The 18569-nt window shown below is 38.2% G+C and overlaps 2 protein-coding genes across 2 annotated transcripts; one reads left to right on the top strand and one right to left on the bottom strand.

The window, feature by feature from the left end:
• The first annotated feature begins 80 nt into the window (after nucleotides 1–80).
• pdia6 (protein disulfide isomerase family A, member 6) lies at nucleotides 81–5185 on the top strand. The gene is made up of 13 exons (XM_077509827.1): nucleotides 81–223; nucleotides 499–643; nucleotides 766–823; nucleotides 923–1049; nucleotides 1124–1230; nucleotides 1291–1427; nucleotides 2320–2434; nucleotides 2511–2651; nucleotides 2749–2833; nucleotides 4041–4113; nucleotides 4196–4354; nucleotides 4441–4537; nucleotides 4650–5185. The coding sequence occupies exons 1-13, from the start codon at nucleotides 205–207 to the stop codon at nucleotides 4722–4724; spliced, it is 1338 nt and encodes a 445-aa protein (XP_077365953.1). The 5' UTR covers nucleotides 81–204; the 3' UTR covers nucleotides 4725–5185.
• hpcal1 (hippocalcin-like 1) lies at nucleotides 4725–14482 on the bottom strand. Its single transcript, XM_077509828.1, has 4 exons — nucleotides 14232–14482; nucleotides 8983–9418; nucleotides 7880–7985; nucleotides 4725–5821 (listed from the first exon to the last, which is right to left on the bottom strand). Exons 2-4 carry the CDS (start codon nucleotides 9358–9360, stop codon nucleotides 5724–5726), a joined length of 582 nt encoding a protein of 193 aa, XP_077365954.1. The 5' UTR covers nucleotides 9361–9418; nucleotides 14232–14482; the 3' UTR covers nucleotides 4725–5723.
• Between the last annotated feature and the right edge of the window lie 4087 nt (nucleotides 14483–18569).

The following is an 18569-nucleotide window of genomic DNA, read 5'->3' as shown; positions in this document are numbered from 1 at the left end:
GTCTTCCGATTGGTCGGCCACTCGGAACTGTGCGTTTCAGCCAATCGGCGTTCTTAGTTTGGTTGCATCGCTTGAGTTCAGCCAATTAGCGTGGGCCACGGTGAATCTACTCGACTGACTTTATTTCAGGCAGCTGCATCAAGCGGCGGTAGACTTCGTACGGTTTGTTTGGTGCAAGAGGAGGTTTAGACACTGCTGAAAATAATGAACGAAATACTTTCTGGTAAGTGGAACCGAAAATAAAAAAATAGTTCTTTAAAATCTATTTTTTTGGGATTCGTCGGTTACACAATTGCGGAGTAGTTTGGATTGTTGGCTAGCTTGAATAACGAAGGCAGCATAGGTTGGCAGGCCTTTTTAATTCAACAGGAATATGTATTTTAAATCTTTCCCACACTGAGTATAATGTTGTCCACTACATGATAAATAGTGATTCAATGAAAAGCTTCCTCCGTGAATGTGATATAACAAGAGATCGTGTTTTGAATCTTTGCGCAGGCGTGTTGTTGGGCTGCTCGCTGCTTGTGGCCGTGCAAGCCTTTTATTCCCCCAGCGACGACGTGATCGAACTGAACCCGTCCAACTTTAATCGGGAGGTGATCCAGAGCGACAGTCTGTGGCTGATCGAGTTCTACGCTCCCTGGTGAGTGCCTCGACACATCGACCGAGAAATTGCGATCAGAAATTGTAATAGTTTCATAGTTTGTGTAAGTTGGCATGTCTGGAACAGCATATTTGTATGTTTACACACTGTGTCGTCATTAGGTGCGGCCATTGTCAAAAGTTGACGCCAGACTGGAAGAAAGCAGCGACGGCCCTTAAGGTAAACCCTCATTTTAAACTGTTATTATTACTACAGATTCCCACTAAATTTGTATTTTGTCAACTGAGCGTTGAATTCACTTCCTGTGTTCTCACACAGGGTGTCGTCAAGGTTGGCGCAGTTGATGCGGACCAGCACAAATCTTTGGGCAGCCAATACGGCATCGCCGGCTTCCCCACTATAAAGATATTTGGCGCCAACAAGAACAAACCCGAGCAATATCAAGGTACTTGTGACGAGTTATTTTGTATACATTAGTTGAAAATATCTCAGGGTTTTTTTTTTCTTCTTCTTCCTTAGGGGGACGAAACAGCCAAGCTATCGTTGATGGAGCCATGAACGCGCTGCGCGCTCTGGTCAAAGAGCGACTTAGTGGCAAGACTGGCAGCTCCGGCTACAGCAAACAGGTATAAGGAGAGTTAACGTGACATTTAAAGCAGAGCTGAGTAACACTTTGACCCTAACAGAGTGGCGGCGGTAGTGACGGTGGCGGTAAAGTGGACGTGGTGGAGCTCACAGATGACAACTTTGACAGGATGGTGTTGGATAGTGACGACGTGTGGTTGGTGGAGTTTTTCGCTCCCTGGTGTGGACACTGCAAGAAGTGAGTTTGAGCCTTAGACAAGGATGAGGGCAAAGTATTGTTTATTTACATTGTTCTCAGTCTGATTGTGAACTGAGAGCTTCCCATTGTATTTTCAAGCTATTTAACTCGTTTGCTCCCAATAACGTATAAATACGTTTTTTTAATGTTCTAAGTGTCCCGAAGACGTATTTATACGTTTTTTTGTTTTTTTTATGCTAGAGCAAACAGAAGGCTTTGATGCAGCCTGTCAACTGCAAAGAACGTTTGCAGAAATGGCAGTTATTACACAAACGGCCAGCAGGTGGCAGCAGAGCAAAGGAGATCAACCAGAGCCATGTAGAAAAAAAAAGCTAAATTACTTAGAATTTTGAATAGATTTGTGAACTGATGAAACTTAGCTCTCTTCTAATGCTAATTGCTGCAAAACGGAAACAGATAGAAACATACTTTTTTTCCCCTATTAAGCTCGTGACATTTTCTTGAGTAAAATATTGGAATTAACTCATTTGCTCCCAATAACGTATAAATACGTTTTTTTAATGTTCTAAGTGTCCCGAAGACGTATTTATACGTTTTTTTGTTTTTTTATGCTAGAGCAAACAGAAGGCTTTGATGCAGCCTGTCAACTGCAAAGAACGTTTGCAGAAATGGTAGTTATTACACAAACGGCCAGCAGGTGGCAGCAGAGCAAAGGAGATCAACCAGAGCCATGTAGAAAAAAAAAAAGCTAAATTACTTAGAATTTTGAATAGATTTGTGAACTGATGAAACTTAGCTCTCTTCTAATGCTAATTGCTGCAAAACGGAAACAGATAGAAACATACTTTTTTTCCCCTATTAAGCTCGTGACATTTTCTTGAGTAAAATATTGGAATTAATGTGACACGATGTTCCTTTTCGCAATCATCAGCCTGGAGCCCGAGTGGGCAGCTGCCGCTTCGGCCGTCAAGGAGCAGACAAAGGGCAAAGTTCGCCTGGGAGCCGTGGATGCAACTGTACATCAGGCGGTGTCCAGTCGCTATGGAGTACGTATGAAAACATTTTTTTTTTTATTTAAACCATGAAGCTGACGTAAAACTGTTCTGTTTTGTCTGCACGCAGATCCGAGGTTTTCCGACTATTAAGATATTCCGCAAAGGGGAGGAGCCAGAGGATTACCAGGGGGGACGTTCCCGCGGCGACATCATCGAGAGGGCCATGGATCTGTTTTCTGATAACGCCGCCGCTCCTGAACTGCTGGAGGTTGGCATGAAACGAATAGAGGAACCTAATTTGACCTTCTCTAAACTTTTGACTGCACGTCATTAAGCTAAAAAAAAAAAAAATGTCTTTCTTATAGATTCTTAATGAAGACGTCCTGAAGAAGACTTGTGAGGACAGTCAGCTTTGCATCATCGGCATCCTGCCCCACATTCTGGACACAGGTGAGTACACGCGTGTCCAGAAAACTGTAGTTGCATTCGCTGACACCCACGTCACTCACCAGGCTTGTTAATAACTCTCATACACATTCAAAGGTCAGAGGGAATGCAGTAGAACGTGACAATGGCAACCTCAAGTACACAAAATTATGTTGTTTTTAACACATTCACTGCCAGACCAGCAAAAAAAAATGCATCATTTGACGTCTTTTTCCGTCAATGGCAGTGAATGAGTTAATAATGCAAAATCAATTTTTATCGCAGTACTGAAATTGTTGAAATTAAAAACAGTTTGTAAATATTTTTAAATAGATTTGTTTTCCTTAATTTTAGTAGTAGTTTTATTTTTTTAACACAATAATCTTTTCTTAATTCATTTTTATTGTATTATTTTATGCTTTTTACCTGTTGAGTATTTCTTAGTTTTAGTAATTGATTTTTGAACAAAAAAATATTTTTAAATCTGCTTTAATTTGTTTTTAGACTGCCCCCCCCCCTTTTTTTACTTTTAATATTAGTGTTGGATTTATTTTTTTTTTATGCTTTTAAGTTTTTGTTTTTCTTAATTAAGTTTAACATAGAGGGGAGTATTTGTGGAGCATAAGATTTACACACAAAAAAAATCACTAATTGTTTTTTGAACAAAAAAAAAAACAATCTGCTTAAATTTGTTTTTGGACTGTTTTTTTTTTTGTACTTTTTAGTTTTAGTATTAGATTTTTTTTTTTTTATAATTTTGTTTTTCTTAATTTAGGGTAGCATAGGGATGGGTATTTATGGAGCGCAAGATTTACAACAAAAAATAATCTCTAAGTATTGTGTAACGATGACCTTTCTTCTGTGTGGCCTAACAATAATACTGAAATACTTTTTTTAATTTTATTTTTTTATTTTATTTTTAAAAAGACACAAAAAAAGTCCCTGAGAATGAATGAATGAGTTTTAAAGAAACCCGGAAGCTCATGTATGAAATAAAGAACATTTTCCCCCCATATACCGGGAGTTACTTTTTTTTTAAGTTACTTTTTACAAATGTAAAATATAGTCTCAGCTAGTTTTTGTTCAGCACTTTTATTTCATTAGCAAAAATGTTTTACAATTTTAGTGTTTTTGATATCATTACCTTTTTGTTTATTAGTTCTGTTACCAACTGGACCAGTGCTTCCTTTCTGATCTGAATTAAGCACATGCTTGTATTGATTATGCACAGGTGCTGATGGTAGAAACAGCTACCTGGACGTGATGGTGAAGATGGCCGACAAGTACAAGAAGAAGATGTGGGGGTAAGAGCGAAAGCTGAACGTTTGGCTTCAGATCTCGTGAGACGTGACTTCGTGACACCTGCTTTGCTCTTCCCCTCATTAGCTGGCTTTGGGCCGAGGCCGGCAGTCAAATGGATTTGGAGGCCTCGCTGGGTATCGGCGGCTTCGGCTACCCCGCCATGGCCGCCATCAACACGCGCAAGATGAAATTCGCCCTGCTCAAGGGGTCCTTCAGTGACACTGGCATTCACGAATTCCTCAGGTGAGCCGTGCAAAGCTGTACACGTTATCAACAGGAAGTTTAAAAAAAACAAACAAAAAAAAACGCTCTTTGCTGGTCGTTTGCAGGGAGCTTTCGGTTGGACGAGGCTCGACGGCCACGTTGGCAGGCGGCGTAATACCCAAGATTCACTCTGTTGAACCGTGGGATGGAAAAGACGGACAGGTGAGACGTTGTATTTTCTAAATTATTTTATTCTCCATAGTCCAAAAAAATAAAGATTACGTAAAGAAAAAATGCAAACAAAAAATATATATGATTTTTCTCTTGGTATCAGCTTCCGGAGGAGGAGGAATACGACCTCAGTGATGTGGAGCTGGATGATGATTTTGACAAGAAGATTGAGTTATGAGGCTCAGAATAAAAAAAAAAAAAAAAAAAAAAGTGGGGGCTGGGGATTGATCCAGGCCGGTTTTGCTTCGGATGCGGTCTGGTCCCGTGCGAGCCACCTCCCCTTCTCCTGTGGATGAACGGAAGGCCCGGTTGGTCGCAGTTACTGAAATACTCCAGAGGGGGACTGATTGGGGAGCGGGTGGGAGGGGAGGGTGGGGGTCAATCACTCGCATAACTTTCTGAAAGTTGCAATCCAATGTATTTAAAAGGAGAGAGGAAGCTTGTTATTGTTTCATTTGTCTTATTTTTGAATGTGGACTCAAAATAACGCTATCAAATCTCTCACATGCCATCAGATCACGTCATTTCTTTTTTTCTGGTTTTCAATCCAGTGGGTGAAGAATTGTGTAGATTTTTCTTACACAAACTTTTATTTCAATTGTGTGAAAACATTTGTTACAATAAAACAATAAAAACCGCCACAGTCTCTCTAAAGTCACTACATGATATAGATGCGTTATGTCACAAAGTGCATGCAATACTAAAAGGCATATACATCTTTTGTGTAGAACAGCAATTGCGCATTCCTGAGCAGCACAGTTGAAGTGAATCAAATCTTAGCAGAGTGATGAAATTACAGTAGTTCCCTCTAAATGTAACGTAGCCAGAGTCATAATACTTGCCATGTAAGGAATCCAGTCAATATAAATACATGATATGGCACTTGACTTTGTGAGGACAAGTAACAATTTCAAGATAAAAGAATTTACAATTGAGGAAAAGCGCAACGATCCACAGATAAGCCACAAAAATATATGAAAAGCAGGGTTTCCAAAATGGAGCACAGGTCAATTTTTATGAGAGTAAAATGGTTTGAATACATTTTTGTGTGTGTCATTGCTTTAACTAAGATTAGCGGAGGAGGCAAATTTGTCAAATGTTTCGGAAACCCTGATGTATTGTAAACAATAAGACATGGTGGAGTGCTGTACGCGCTTATGAGCGTGTGCTTGTCGCCTCAGAACTGACGAGAGGTGCTTTGATCCGACTGCAGCAGTCGGACAATGGACGGGTCGCTCTTGGCACCTTTGATGAACTCCTCCAAGGACAAACGACCTGTTTATCACAAGGCACAAAATCAAGTTTCATTCGAGAGGCATGTTTATGTCACCGGACTACATCGGCCAACAGAGGGAGCTGTGGGGTTAGTCATGGAATTCAGGTACGCCATAGAGTGGAACTCTTTTCCTTGACTTGTGTCCGAATGCCCACACTTTATCCCCTAACCCCTCGTTCACTACATAACCCGTACTGTATAGTTGCCTAATATACAGTATAGTGCACTCATTCTGTTTACTACTTACTACTCGTCGCGTATCACGTGACCGCCATACTTGTCATGACGCAACAGCGATGAAATTTCCGACTATTTATTGTGAATAAAAATGTTTTAAAACAGTATTTTATTCCCCTTGTCGTACATATTTTCAACTAATACGAAATATTTCCGTAGAATCTAGTTAATTATATTGCTTCTTTTTTCGCGCTTGCGCCATGTTGTCATACTCGCAATGCATTGTGGTCTATATGAGTGAGCGTCGTTGTTCACTACTTTTCAAAGTTAGTTAAAACAATATATACATCGTTTCTTTAGAACAAAACAAAATATTGCTAATTGGAAAAAAGAATTGAAATCTTGGAATATTAATAGCAAGAATGCAGCAAGACTGGCGCAATTTATTGAAAGACTGTACTTGTGAATTGTTTAAATTGCACCTTCTCTCCTTTATTTGAAATGGAAATGTCCTACGATCTATTGTTGTTTGTTTTCTTTGCGTTATGCACACACGTCACCATGGGCGGGCCATAGGGGTCCGTGCCCGCCCACCAAGATGATTGTGCCCGCCCATTTGAGGCATGGCCCTTTAAAATGGTTCTCTCTTTTTTTTTTTTTTTTTTTTATTACTATATTTTTCCATTCATTCGGTTTAGCACTCTTATATCCGAGTGTCAGTAAACGCAACACAGGTCTCGCGGTGTCGGAGGTATGTTACGTTTGTGTTGGCTGCTTCAGTTCATTGCTTCAAATGCTCGCCACTCGCCTAATTGTTCTTGTTTTGGGCGTCGGCTACGGCCAACGGTGGCCGTTTGTACAAGTCTTACTGAAAATAATGCTAGTTATCTCTTACGCTGACAAATATGTCAATGTTGGCGTGCAATGCAAGAGTCATGTACATTTTGCACAAGTGAATCTGCAAGTTTCTGAGGACGCTGGCGCACAAGACAAGTGAGGAGGGACATACTACAAACTACATTCGTGTCGGCAACTAAAGAGTCACTTGAAAAAAAAAAACGGGACCCACATATCGTTTTGGCATCTACAATGAGGTAGGATTTTGCTCTCCTTTTTTCTTTTTAATTCTGCTGCAGACACCGTTCAAACAGGTGGCCCGTTCGATGCAATATGTCAGCACATCCGCCCTATTGGATGTGGCAATTGTATTTGCCATTACATCGGCAAAAATAGTAAGATTGACTTTGAATGGGATAATATAAAAAAAAAGGTAATAATAATTCCTTATTAATCCAATGAGTTGTGGCTTGATGATACATCTCCAAGGAGAAACAGAAGGAGGGATCTTTACAAATGGCTTCACTTTGCCTCATCCAATATGGCTGCGGCGTCAACGTACTCACGACGCCACTGCAGTCTACTTTGTGTGTGTACTGTAAATGCGGTCTATGATAATACTGTCAGCGCGCGCCATTCAATGGATAGATGCACGACAGTGCGACATAAATGTATCCAAATATATTGGGCAAGTTAATGCTGTCAGTATGGTGTTCATAATGCATTTCATGTGCTTAAGCTCTGGTGACGGGTCTGCCTATTTTGTTTGTATTTGAAATAAAGTAGTGGGGAAAAAAAAATGTACTTTTCAAAGTACATTGTGGGTAATTTTGCCAGTGCCCTACCTGGACATTTGGACACTCCTACAAAATGGCGTGACGCCTTAGTAGGGCAGTGTAAAGGGAGTCGGGTGGACATTTGGACACGGCCCTCGTCCTCTTTTGGTCAACTGGTACGCAATTAAAACCTTCCCAGTAAACTGCTGTTTTGCTCAAGTAACAGTACAAAGCCTAACTAGTAGGAATGTGTCATTATAGTCTCACCGTCGTTGTCGATGTCCATCTGTCTGAAGATCTTATCTGTGCGTTTCTCCGGCGTGGATTCATCCTCGGGCATCTTCATTACTGAAGACACCATCTTATAAATGGCCTACGAAATGATGACGATGGGTTAGTCACACAGTATTTTTTCCTTCTTAGTGCAGTGAACACCACTTGGAAGCAAACTTGAAATATTCAATCTGTCTTGTAAACAATCTAAAGGTCTCTTACTTGGACGAGGACCAAAAACAAGAGGAACAAAAAAGCTCTGATGCATTTCTATGGGCAAACGCAACAGGCTAAAGCCAATATTGATATGACCCCGCAGGCAGCTCAGCTCACCACGCTGGAGGAGTAAATATAACCGCGGAAAAGGGCAACCGCTATGATGCTAGGAGAAAATATGACTATAGTCCTACGAGACCAGAAATATGATTTTAAAAGTTCAAACTTGGAGCTGAACCTGCTGGTGGATTAAGAGAAATAATACATAATTTTGCATCTGATGCTTCAAGAAAAAAAAACATTGAGCTGAAATCTGAAGTTGAATGAGGTTTTACAATTATTAATTATTATTGACTTTCTCTTGATTGATTAAAAGATAGGATGTTATTTGGAATAGGAAAAAAAATCAGGTTTTTGTTATACCCCTAACATATATTTATTTATTTATTTAAAAAATTAGTGCGTGAATTTTAATTTTGGGTTTTATTTAAAGTTCCTTTAACTCCACAAACTTTTTCAACACGCGATTAATGACTTAATGACCGGCCCCTACTTTAAATTCCAGTCGCAATGCAGCAAAATTTAGCAGTAATAAATTTAATCATAATCCATATTGTGGCGACTGGAGTCAAGTTGTATTTGACAATTTTAAAAATGTGCTCAATTTCACAAGTCACTTGATGTTAAAGATTAGATAGCTCTTAATATGAAAAGAGAAATGCACTGAGCTTTCACAGTCTTATAAATGCAATTATGCCATCTAGTGGCAGGAAAAAATGACCAACACAAATCAATATCACACTCGATTTTAATTTTAACTCAGTTTTCTGAATTATTATGAAATTACTGTATCAATGACTAAGATGCAGCCCGCTCCTCACCTGGACGATCTCCAGCATCTCAGCGCGGCTGATGTAACCGTTCCCATCCAGGTCGTACATGCTGAAGGCCCAGCGCAGTTTCTGCTCCAGGCCGCCGCGCGACGTCACGCTGAGGGCGATGATGAACTCCCGGAAGTCGATGGTGGCGTCGCCGTTGGTGTCGAACGTGCGGAAGACGTGCTCGGCGAACTTGGAGGCGTCCCCGTAGGGGAAAAAGTTGGCGTAGATCTTCTTGAACTCCTCCACGGTGAGATGGCCGGTGGGGCAGTCCTTGAGGAAGCCGCGGTACCACTCCTGCAGCTCGTGGTCGGTGAACTCCGTGTTTTCCCGCAAGTCGTTCAGGACCTCGGGCCGGAGCTTGCTGTTCTGTTTTCCCATGATGCAGCGCTCCCGGCAGCAGGTTGATAACTGGACTGGTTTCCGTTTCTCTTTTCTCCTGTAAGGAACCGACAAGTCCCGTATGTTATTAGAATGCCTTGTGGAAGTAACAAGGGTGCAGGCAGAAAAACAATCAAGATGCTACGCACTAATTGGCTACGCATAAGAGTACGATCTCAACATCACACGTAATGCAGGTGTGAATAAGTGTGGAGGAAAAAAAATCACTCACTCAAGGCGTTCTTGCGCTTTGGACGTGTCACAAATGTCATTCAAGCATCTGTTTGACCAAATGTGGTCATTTCCTAGTAAAAAGCATGACTGGCATTCATAACATTTTTGTCTAAAGTGTTTGCCATTCCTAATTCTCAACCTCCTTGTGATACTTTTTCCAGTGGCTTCTCTGCCTAATGAGTCTGTTACACAAACTGAATGGACTGTGTGTGTATGTGCCACCATGTGCCAAAACAACAGACCATTTTGCTCTTTTTCTAAAACGTACATGACTTCATCAAAAAGAAGAAAAAAAAACTGAGCGAAATGAAATACGACTTAATGCGCATTTAATTGCATGAATATGGATGGCGATGCCGAGGCCAACATGCGCCATCATAACGTGTGAATGGAACAAATGATGCGAATGATTTTATTAAGGGAGCAGAACAAATGACAGTTGTCCTTGTTTACATCCTCATTACCGTATTTCCTCAAATAGATGCAGTGTCTTAAAGGCCGGATGTGCCTGCTTGAATAAACACCACACCTCTAAACAGAATAGATACTATAATATGGTGGATGTAATGACTTTTATTACTATATTACATCTGATCCCAGCTTGCGTTTGCAGTAGACATCTTCAGGTATACCGTGCTATTTGAATTCAATTCATTTTGCATACCTAATAAGATTTTATATACTATAAACTAGGGATGTAACGATAATCATAATATCGTGATATCGCGATATTAAAACTGCCACAATATATCGTCGTCATCATTTCACGATAGTAAAAGCAGCACATCTGTTAAATAAGTCGGGTTGATTTCCATTTGTGCAGTTTTTTCGTGCAGTTTAATTTTCACAAGGCTTGTTTTGGCCCTTCTATGTTTAAAATCCACACTAATGGTCAGATAAAGGGGGACGCAATACAGGTATGCTTCTGAATATGTGGAGGAACGCAATGTGTGCTTGCATTAGCAAGTAAGTATATTATATTTACAGTATACAATTTACATGCAATATTCATAATATTTTTATAATATTTTTCATTGTTGTAATGTACAAAAGCACAATATCGTGTGTGTATTTTTTTAGTCTGAGCTTCTTCTTTTTTTTTGCCAAACTCCCCACAATATTGTGATAATATTGTGATGTTTGGATATTGTTACATCCCTACTATAAACACATAAACACTATTTCAAACCAGATATAACATATACAGTATAGTCATTTTTTTTCTTTTACAGCTAGTAGTGACAGTTGCATGGTTTCATCCAACTTGAAGCGAACACTCCAAATGCATCCCACTGGTTATTTGGCACAACTCAACGTGATAGTCTAAATTTGTCCAGAATCTCTGCAGCATATGCAGGAGTCCTCATATGTACCTCACCAATGATTTTTATGCTCATTTAGGGTGACAGGAAATGGGGTACATACCACAAAGAAAAGTTATTTTTTTGACCTTGCGGGCCAAAGAAACTTTTACCATGATAAGTTGAAATCTTAGCAAGGTACAGTGTGCCATCACTGTTGAGCTATTTTTAGAACAGAGCCGTGAGCTACTCATGTTGTCCTTGGGGCTAATTAGTACATGTTGGCTTTTTTTTTTTTAGGACATAGCAAAGGCATTTGTGCAACTGTTACTGACTCTTTCATCTACCCCCCATAATGTAACTTCTTATTGAGAAGAATGGAAAAAGTTAGCAGCAATTAAGTTTAAAGAGGTAAGCGGCCAATAATATTGTGCCTTGATTAAAAGAAAGAAAAAGAAAAGAACAGCTCATTACCAATTATTGAAACCGTCACGTTTTCAAACTAGTTACAGTGGGTTACTAATATTAAATATATAACCTTTCCCTCATTTTTTCTGTAAACACTTGGGCCTTTTTTTAAGTGGTACTTGGTGTAAAATATTTGCTAACCACTGTATTAGGAATTATTTGAAATGTTTGGGAATCTTTGGACACTATATTTCTCAAATGTTTTTTTTTAACGTTAAATGTTCACGTTTTTGTGTCATTATTTATCAATTATGGAAATTTTTTTTAAAAAACAACATTGTTCCAAGTCAGCTGTGATTGTAATTGAGTTTAACATGACTAGAATTTCAAACATGGATAGCTGGAGTAAGCATTGGATAAATAAAGTTAATATAAATGCCGTAGCATAATGAATTTTGGTAAATAAAAAATGGCGGAACGGCAAGCGAAATGTCAATTAAAACCAATTAAATGTTCGATTGTGAGATTTTATTCTGCAGGTCAAAACCTTTAAATTAATTGGACCATGACATTAATAACATATCCTTATTCAGATCTATTTTCTTTTTTAATGATGTCAGGGGTCACATGATCTAACCTGTATAAACATAGGGAAACATTTTAATGCACCCTTTCATGCTATTTAATTGGATGGAAATCAAACAAAACACGGACTCGGGATTCATTTTGCCGCTATGCTGTGCGTGTGTTGGCAATAACGACAGCATCAATTGGGTCGGAAACCAATCAGTATAAAAAAAAAGAAGAATAAATGAGCTCTCCTGTTATTTCTCGCTTTGTGCGTTTCTCTGAACTACTGCGGAGAACATCACGCACTGGCTCAGGATGAGGTCCCCTGACACACCAGTTGCCACGGCAACCAATAGTGGTGCTAAAGCGCAAGAAAAAGGGAGGCAATGGAAGTGCCAATCTCTTGCAGGACAGATGATACAGTACTTAGCATACTATTATAAATATGAGTAAACATTATAAATATAAACATAAATTCAGTTCCGTTCTGTTTCCAACATTGTCTGGACACAACCTAAAAGCACCGAACTCTCCCCAAAAGAGAGGAAAACCATTTCGCACTACATTTTTAGAACACCGTTGTCGCGAAGTTATATAGTACACAACTTTTGACAAGTGTATTGCAATACTCTGCAGGCTTTCTGAAGTTAATTACGAGGCTTTTTGATAACTTTTTAAGATGAGATTCCAATAGCCGCCAAGTTGCACGCATCAAACTAGTCCCCTTGTGCCTCAAAATAATAATTATTTTATGGTTCCAAGCCTATTATGATAGCCATTATGCTAAAACAAAAAATATTACAATATTGGCAAAAAATCTGTTTATCCACTTGTGATCCATACAACAGAATTGCTGTCAACTAAAAATGACATCATAGTGCCTAATGGCCCAGCTTGAGAAGGTCACATGACCAAACCCAAACAACAGGTGAGTCGTTACCTGATAAGCACTGTGTAATGTCATTTTCAAGACAAAATGGCCGCCTTAGACGGACAAAAATACTCTACCAGAATGCTGTTTGGATTCGTGGGGCTCCACGTAAAAAAAATTAGTCATACAGCAGAGAGAAAAAATTGTTAGAGAAACATAATTGTGAACTTAAAAAAAAAAAAAAAAAGTGTTTGTTTGTTTGATGTTTTTTATTGCTTGTTTAACTATATTTTATTAAGATTATTTATGGTAATTTTAGCTCTAAGACAAGCTAGCTTCTTGCTAATGGAGTCAGGAACAGTTGTAACAAACTGTAAATTATGTATACAATTTACCAACAAGTTAAATTTGATTTGAATGCATCGGTATACAAATTTAACTTACTTAACTTACTTTAACAAACTTCCTTGGCTGATCTTTAGCACAACCGTTACTCGGAACTTACAAAAAGTCAGACAACAGAACAACAGCAACCGACACACCTGTCAAGCAGACACTGGAAGTAGAGCAGAAGATAAGTTTCTTAGAAGGTGAAACGGAAAATAAGCTTGCCAAAAAGTGCAGTACAGTGGCACCTTTTGTACAATGTTATTCTCCCTTTTAACGGTCATTATAATGATCTTTATTTCATAATGTTAGTATGTTACAACTGACGCCGACCATGGGGAAAATTGTAACATTTCACTGCAGTATTTGAGATTACATCATACTTTTTTTGTGTGTGTGTGTGTTGCACAGGCATTTTCCAGGCACTTTATTAGTTGAAGCTTGTTTGCATAGCAGTTTGAACACCAAGGTGAAAAGATCTCAAAGTTAGACACACAAATGTCAAAATTGTTACAATTGTCCCTGGTTTCCACTACTAATCTGAGCTATACTGCTGGACGGAAAATCTCACGTAGGTGTAATGAGTGGGTGGACGAATGCAGTTAGTTGTCCAGTGTATTTTTTTCCCCCAGTTTGTCCATTTTATGTCACATTTTAACTGTTGGTTAGAGAGCACAATTCGACCAAATCAAATATTCTGACTCCCGTTAAGATTTCCATCAATATGGGACGACACAAAGTGTTGTTGGCCTTTACTATTAGTTGCTAATGACATTTAATGATACCTGAAAGCTCCCTCCCCAAATACGGTTTTAGAAGTGTAACTGACTAAAAAAACCTACATTTGACGCATGAATTACTACGTTATCACTTCGTTGCAGCGTTGTACGGTGACTTTGTAAATTTAAATAATTGTACTTAACTCACCCACAGCCTTGACAGAAATAGGAATGGGATGCAGACTCGTCTTAATGGGTGTAACCCTCAAACTACCATCGTGTCTTGAGGGGAAACTGGCACGGGAGTCGAACGTGGACTTGGAAATAGTTTACGGCACAATAAGTGTATTATTTTAAAAAGGAAATTAAAGTAAAATGTACCTTTCGAGGTGGGAGTTTTACAGTAGAAAAGTCCGCTTTGGTCGGTCCACTTTTACGTCGTCTTCAACGGACAGAATTTACCATTAACTTCACCGTCTTCTGTTGACCAAACCAGACGAAAAACAAATAATGAAACCGATGTTTTAAAGCTTCGAATGTTGTCTACTAAGAGTAGTTTGTTTTTCTTCAGGCTGCCAGCGATGCTTACAAGCTTTGCTGCTGGAAGATGTGGCACGAGCTCGATTTTCATCCGACTCGACCAAAAACAACGAAGGGATTACTTTTCCTTTAGTACCCCCAATAAAATATTTCTCACAATCTGTTGGGAACTAAATATATATTTATATCATTAGTTTCACTTTTAAATCCTTAAAATTAACATTGTGAATGGTAATATGTTTTCTGCTGACGGTGTGACTTGTTTGTGTGTCCCACCCTCCCCTACGCACAGAATGGATCGTTCCACTCTCTCCTTGCTGCTTCCATCGGAGAAAAAGTCGCAGCGTCCGGTGGAAAATTATCTCCGTAGACTATTATTAGCTCACTATCTGAAATACACGTCTGAGAAGAAAATCTTACAAAACTAACACTGAATATAAAATAATTATAATAATTAAAAATTTAAAAAGTTATTCTGAAAGTCTTTATTTTACATCAACTTCCTCACAACAAACCAACAACTTAATGTAAAACTATTTTCGTAGATATTTGAAAACTCTATATTAATTTTATGGTCTCTAACCATGAACGTGTGACTGTACCTTCACTTGTGCAGATAGACACTTCAGGAAGTGTGGTGTGTGTGTCAGCATTTCAGTCAGTGGATCAATAATTAACTGTGTGTGTGTGTCTGAAGCCTGACACCTGTTCCCATAAACACACTGCGTGCTTATCTCTCTACCTGACGGCAGGGATGGCTAGGAGGTGCTGTAGCCCCGTCACAAATCTGTGTAGCTGCATTTAAGACTCCAGCATATTATTATTATTTAGTATTCAAAAATATAATCATAAATTATCGTCTCAGCCCACCTATGTATCGGCCAATTGCTTAATTTTGCTCGAAAATTACTATTTATTTACTATAGTATCTTTACGTTCTGCCACATTTTTCTCATTTTGTTACCGTAATTGTGACAGGCAGAACAATTAAATGCTCTTCCACTAGATGGCAGCAGGTACAATTAACCAGCGTACCCACCTTTTTTTTTTCTTAACCAGTGTACCCGCCTACTAACCATCATACAGCAAAATATGAGCTCTAAGCGTACTGATTTCGTTGCCATGACAACCAGTTGAGATGAGACTAGCGGCTTCTCCAAGTACAGAGTGTGGAAAAAGTTATTTTTTTTTTTTTTAGGATAACGGATGAATGAATGTGGCACATGCAGCAGACACATGAAAAAAATTCTGCCTGTAACAAGTAGCTACAGAAATGTGACGTAAACCGGGAAAATTGTTGTTGCAACATCTCACTTGAGTCTTATAGTGAATCATGTAGTTTTTTTTTTTTTTTTTTTTTTTTTTTTTTCCCCCATATATTGCGGTTGGAATAGAAAAAGAAACACCACAAATGAAAATCCAGCATTGTATCTTACTTTTTATGTAACTACATTTTCAGGTGCGTAATCTTCCTATTTAGTTGACTTCTATTTTCTTGACATAAATAATAGAGAAATCGGGCACTAGAGGGCGCTAGTTGTATTACAGTTAAAGCAAAGAGTCTGCAATTGGGGGAGGCCTTGTGCATTATGGTTAGAAAACAAATCGACCTAATGCTACCAGAAGGGAAAACACATGTGACCAGCATAATCATAATAGCAGAGACTTTATTGTGCACAATAATATAATCTTTGGACTATGCACACCAAAGCATCACTAGTTTAAAAAGTTCATGTTACCTTAGGTGGATAAACAAATGTTGTAAACTTGCTGCTTTTATTTTCTTATGGGGGAAAATGCTTTTTATTCTACTGTGGGTTGTCAATATTGCCTCTATTAAACAAAGAAAGGAGGAATTATCCCTTTATGATTCGACGCATAATATTAAAAAAAAAAAAAAAAAAAAAAAAAAACTTCAGAGAAACTATTATAAAAGCCCTTAAAATTTAACGACATGACATGGGGGAAAAACTAAAGTATGTTCCTCATTATGACAAAAAAATTCTTGTAAAGATGAGAAACATATTTCAACCCCCTAATGTCATCGTACCATCTTATATTAAAAAAAAAAAAAAAAGTTGACCTTATGTTTTTTTTCTACTTCCGTTAAATCAGCTAAACTCAACAATAAGTTTGTCTGTTTTCTCCTGTGTGCCCTCCACAAGTGTGAAATGTAATTTAATCATGAATTCAATATCACCAGGTGTGAGGAAACATTAGATTTTTATGATAAATATAGTTTAACAGTTATCTAACATAAAAATAGCTGATTTACTTGAATTAAAAATGCATATGTATTAGGGGTGTCAGGCAATTAAAATTTTTAGTCGTAATTAATCACACAACTTCAATAGTTAACTCATGATTTATCGTACATTTTATATCCTTTTTAAATGTACAATAAAATATTTTTTCATAAGTTTTCATACTCTTGTTAAAATAAAAGTGGAATAAATGAAGTACCATTTACCAGTACTGTAAAAAAACAAATGTGTGATATTGATTTGTGTTGAGGTCATTTTTCTGCCACTAGATGGCATAATTGCATTTGTAAGACCTTGGTGACATCTCAGTGCATTTTTCTTTTCATATTAAGAGCTATCTAATCTTTAACATGAAGCCACTCGTGAAATTCTGTACATTTTTCAAATTGGAGAATACAATTGGACCCCAGTCTCCACAAATATGTGCATTATTATTAAATTTATTACTTCTAGATTTTGTCATTAGTGGTCATTAACTCATTCACTCTCAGGACATTTTCGCTGTTTTACTGGATTTTGACTGATTTTGCAAGGCCCATAGCATATTGTGTCATATTGCTATAAAAACATAGAACCTACCAAAAGAAAAATTAAAGTCTCTTCTTTAATCTGGGAAAAAAAAGTGTATTTTTTAGCTGTTTCAATTTTACATCAATTAGCATTAGAACATGGCTAAGTTTCATCATTATTCACAAATCTGTTTAAAATAGTGGGGAAAAGAGCTTTTTGATCTCTTATACTCTGCTGCCATCTGCTGGCCGTTTTTGTACTAACTACCATTGCTTCAAGCATTCTCTTCAGTTCAGAGGTTGCATCAAAGCCAAAACGTATAATTACATCTTTGGGAGCATGGTAATATTTAAAATAGAACGTATTTATACGTTTTTGGAAGTAAATGAGTTAAAAAAAAAAATAGTGGCGTTAAATGAACTTTAAATTAACTCAAATTTAATGCACTGATTTTGACACCCTTAATATTAATATTTAAAATATTAACATTGTTGTGTGCTGAGAGGTTTGGATCCCAAATGCAGACACAAATAAGATTTTCTCTATTTATTCACATCGAGAGGCAGAAACTCAGAGACGCAGTACACAGGAACAGGTGGACAATAATCCTGCAAATTACACACAGTCCTCAGACTCTAATATAGACAGTCAATCAATCTCCTTGGTTGTGGCTAGACATGTGAGTACCAGTACTGACATGGAATTCTCTGATTGGCTGTTAACCCAGTAATTTACAGATAGCTCCTGACCTCAACAAACATCATATAGCATAAAAGATTCCTGACATCACATAGTCCAGACATCATATAGCCTAAACTAGTTGAAACTGGATGCAGTTACATCAATACCAATAACATGCTAGGATGCACGCCTTCCATATACTGTAGACGATAAACTTTGACCTGTCTTCCTCGAACATCATTGGTGTTTTATTAGGTTTGAAAAGTGTTATCACCCTCTCCCTGATAAAGTGGGAGAAATATCGCTGCAGGGGCACATGACCATTTATGACACGGCAGATACCCTGTGCATGACTTGGTTGTGTCTGGACTTTCAGCCAATGTTTGCCCCATCTTGATTGACCAATCATTTGGTAAACCTCCAATATGTCAATTAGGTCACGAAAATAGAATACTGAATGAAATGTTTTTTAAGAGTAGCAACTTTCTCTGACAAATATTTCGTAATCAATGACAAAATGTGCTGAATTTAAAATGAAATGTAATCAAGTGTGTCATCAGCATCTTTTTGGTTAAGCCCTACATGAATTTAAAAACCTCAACAGGAGTAGGATGGCAGAATTTCCTGATTGAATCACGGACACAAATTGAACACAGTGTAGCTCAGTGTAGACTGACCCCCCCCATGAGCCCAAACCCCGAACCATGCACGATCAATACAAACC

This window comes from Festucalex cinctus, chromosome 21 (genome assembly GCF_051991245.1).
Source record: "Festucalex cinctus isolate MCC-2025b chromosome 21, RoL_Fcin_1.0, whole genome shotgun sequence".
Lineage (NCBI taxonomy): Eukaryota > Metazoa > Chordata > Actinopteri > Syngnathiformes > Syngnathidae > Festucalex > Festucalex cinctus.
Note: the sequence above shows the minus strand (reverse complement) of the source record. Positions and strands in the feature narration are given on the sequence as shown.